Consider the following 2,018-nt stretch of genomic DNA (forward strand, 5'->3'; position numbering starts at 1 on the left):
TTTTTTACCTTGTGTTATTTTGGGCCGGATTCGGATTTTGCTTCGGGTCACCCGGCCCAGCCTGAAGTTGCTTTTTACAATAAAAAATATATATATGAGTTAATTAGTAATGTTATATTATACTGTTATAATTTAATTAATATTTTTTATATTATACGATATTATTTTTGTTTTGAAATAATTTATTTTGATATAAATATGATATAACATTTGTTAAATTTATCTTTTAAAAATAAAATTTTATTATTTTAATATATAAAATTTACAAATTTGTATATACTAATGTTTTATCGGGTTAATTCGGTTTAATCCGATTTTTTTAGAATCACTTCGAATTGGGTCAAAGTAGACTCGTTACTCTTTTAGGATTAGTACGGGTCTATTTAAATTCGACCCGATTCAGCTTATAAACATCCTTAGTTAAAAGTAAAATTGAATAAATATGTGTATTAAAAAGCCAATAAAATTATGAATTATTAGTATGAAGCATTGTCTATATAAAGGCATATATGTATTATGTATTTTGTGTATTTTAAATAATAAAAAATGTGTTATGAAAATTTAGAAGTGTTCTTTAGTTTTTTATTCTGAGTGTTAATAAATTTAAAAAATAAAAAAATATGATAATATTATTTATGTAAATGAGTAATTTTAGGATTAATATAATATGAGTATTATACTTACACTTTATGATTTTAATATACGTCCTTAGTGTATAAATTAGTTACACCCTAAATTTATAATGCGTCACATGTTCTAAAAATCAGTTATTGCCTAAAGCATTGACCATTGAGACTTGAGAGTTGAGGCCCCATTCGGCCATTGGGCAGTGGAGCTGCATGAGTGGATGGAAAGTGGTGTGTATAGGTGATCCCAACCCCCATTGGTTACTTTTCTTCATCTTTGATTAAAGTGTGATTCCATTGCCATTGGTCTTAATTAACTTTTTTGCTAATACAAACACTACTATGCTAGAAAAGTGGTACCCCCACTCAAGTGTGTATAAATTAAATAATTACTTGGTGGCCCTTTTTCTCTTCTTGTCTCTATCAATTAGGCCCACACTTTCTTGTAATTCACTAAATATAAGATTATTTTACTAATTTTGGTTGGTTTAGAAAACTCCTTGTCAACCACACTACTATAAGCCAATTACATTGTAATGTTCAATTATTATGGGAAGAGTAACTAAATAATTGGAAGATAGAAAGAAAAAGTATGTTATTGCACCAAGATTAAACAAATCAAGATTCTTATGAGGAGTGCTTTTTAAACATTAAATAAAAGTGGAATATTTATTAACATCTAATCTAATTTAAGAAAAATGTTAAATAATTAATATTTTTATTTTTGTCTTTTATTTAAAACAATACTAACCATTTTTTTAACTTAAAATATTGACCTTGATTATCTTCTGATCTAATTTAAAACATTACAATGAATATTTTGTAAAGTCTTAAAAAGAAATGAACAAATAAGTGTTAGTATAAACTATAATGTGTAAAAATTGTATATCAAAACAATATTTTTTGTTAAAGGATTCCTAATTTTATATTAAAATATACATAGATATTATTTCTACAATTAGTTTGAATAATTCTTGCAAACAAGTCATTCCACAGCCATCCCCTGTTATGAGTTATTTGGAAAAGTTGTATATATTAGAAAACTATTTACATATAAAATAGACTTAATGGAATTCTTCTCAATAAGAAAATTGTCTCAATTATTGCCCTATCAACATCATGGAAAAATGGGCCATATACCAAAACAATGATGAAAGCTTATCTCTCATTGCAGAAGTACCTCCTCTCTTTCTCTGCTAAACTTTGCAGACAAATTGACAAAACTGCACTAAGAAAAAAGAAACTCTTTCTTAGGTACATAAACATGATAACTTGATAAATGTACATCCATGAATCTAGCTGTGATAGTGAGATCAAATCAAAATTTTTATACAGTTGAAGACTTTCCAAGGAAACCAACAACATTGTACTTAGAACATTGACCGAAAATAC

General features: G+C 26.5%; 1 protein-coding gene across 2 annotated transcripts in view; it reads right to left on the reverse strand.

The window, feature by feature from the left end:
* Window positions 1–1,774: 1,774 nt before the first annotated feature.
* LOC107462331 (uncharacterized) overlaps window positions 1,775–2,018 on the reverse strand; it is a 1,238-nt gene continuing 994 nt past the window's right edge. Inside the window, exon 2 of one of the 2 annotated variants that reach the window (XM_052252535.1) lies at window positions 1,775–1,854. In XM_052252535.1, coding sequence (XP_052108495.1) covers window positions 1,792–1,854 — 63 coding nt within the window. In that variant the 3' untranslated portion in view covers window positions 1,775–1,791. The remainder of the gene's footprint in view (window positions 1,855–2,018) is intronic. The other variant, XM_052252536.1, reaches the window with a different exon arrangement.

Source organism: Arachis duranensis, chromosome 8, assembly GCF_000817695.3.
Source record: "Arachis duranensis cultivar V14167 chromosome 8, aradu.V14167.gnm2.J7QH, whole genome shotgun sequence".
In the NCBI taxonomy this organism is placed as follows: domain Eukaryota; kingdom Viridiplantae; phylum Streptophyta; class Magnoliopsida; order Fabales; family Fabaceae; genus Arachis; species Arachis duranensis.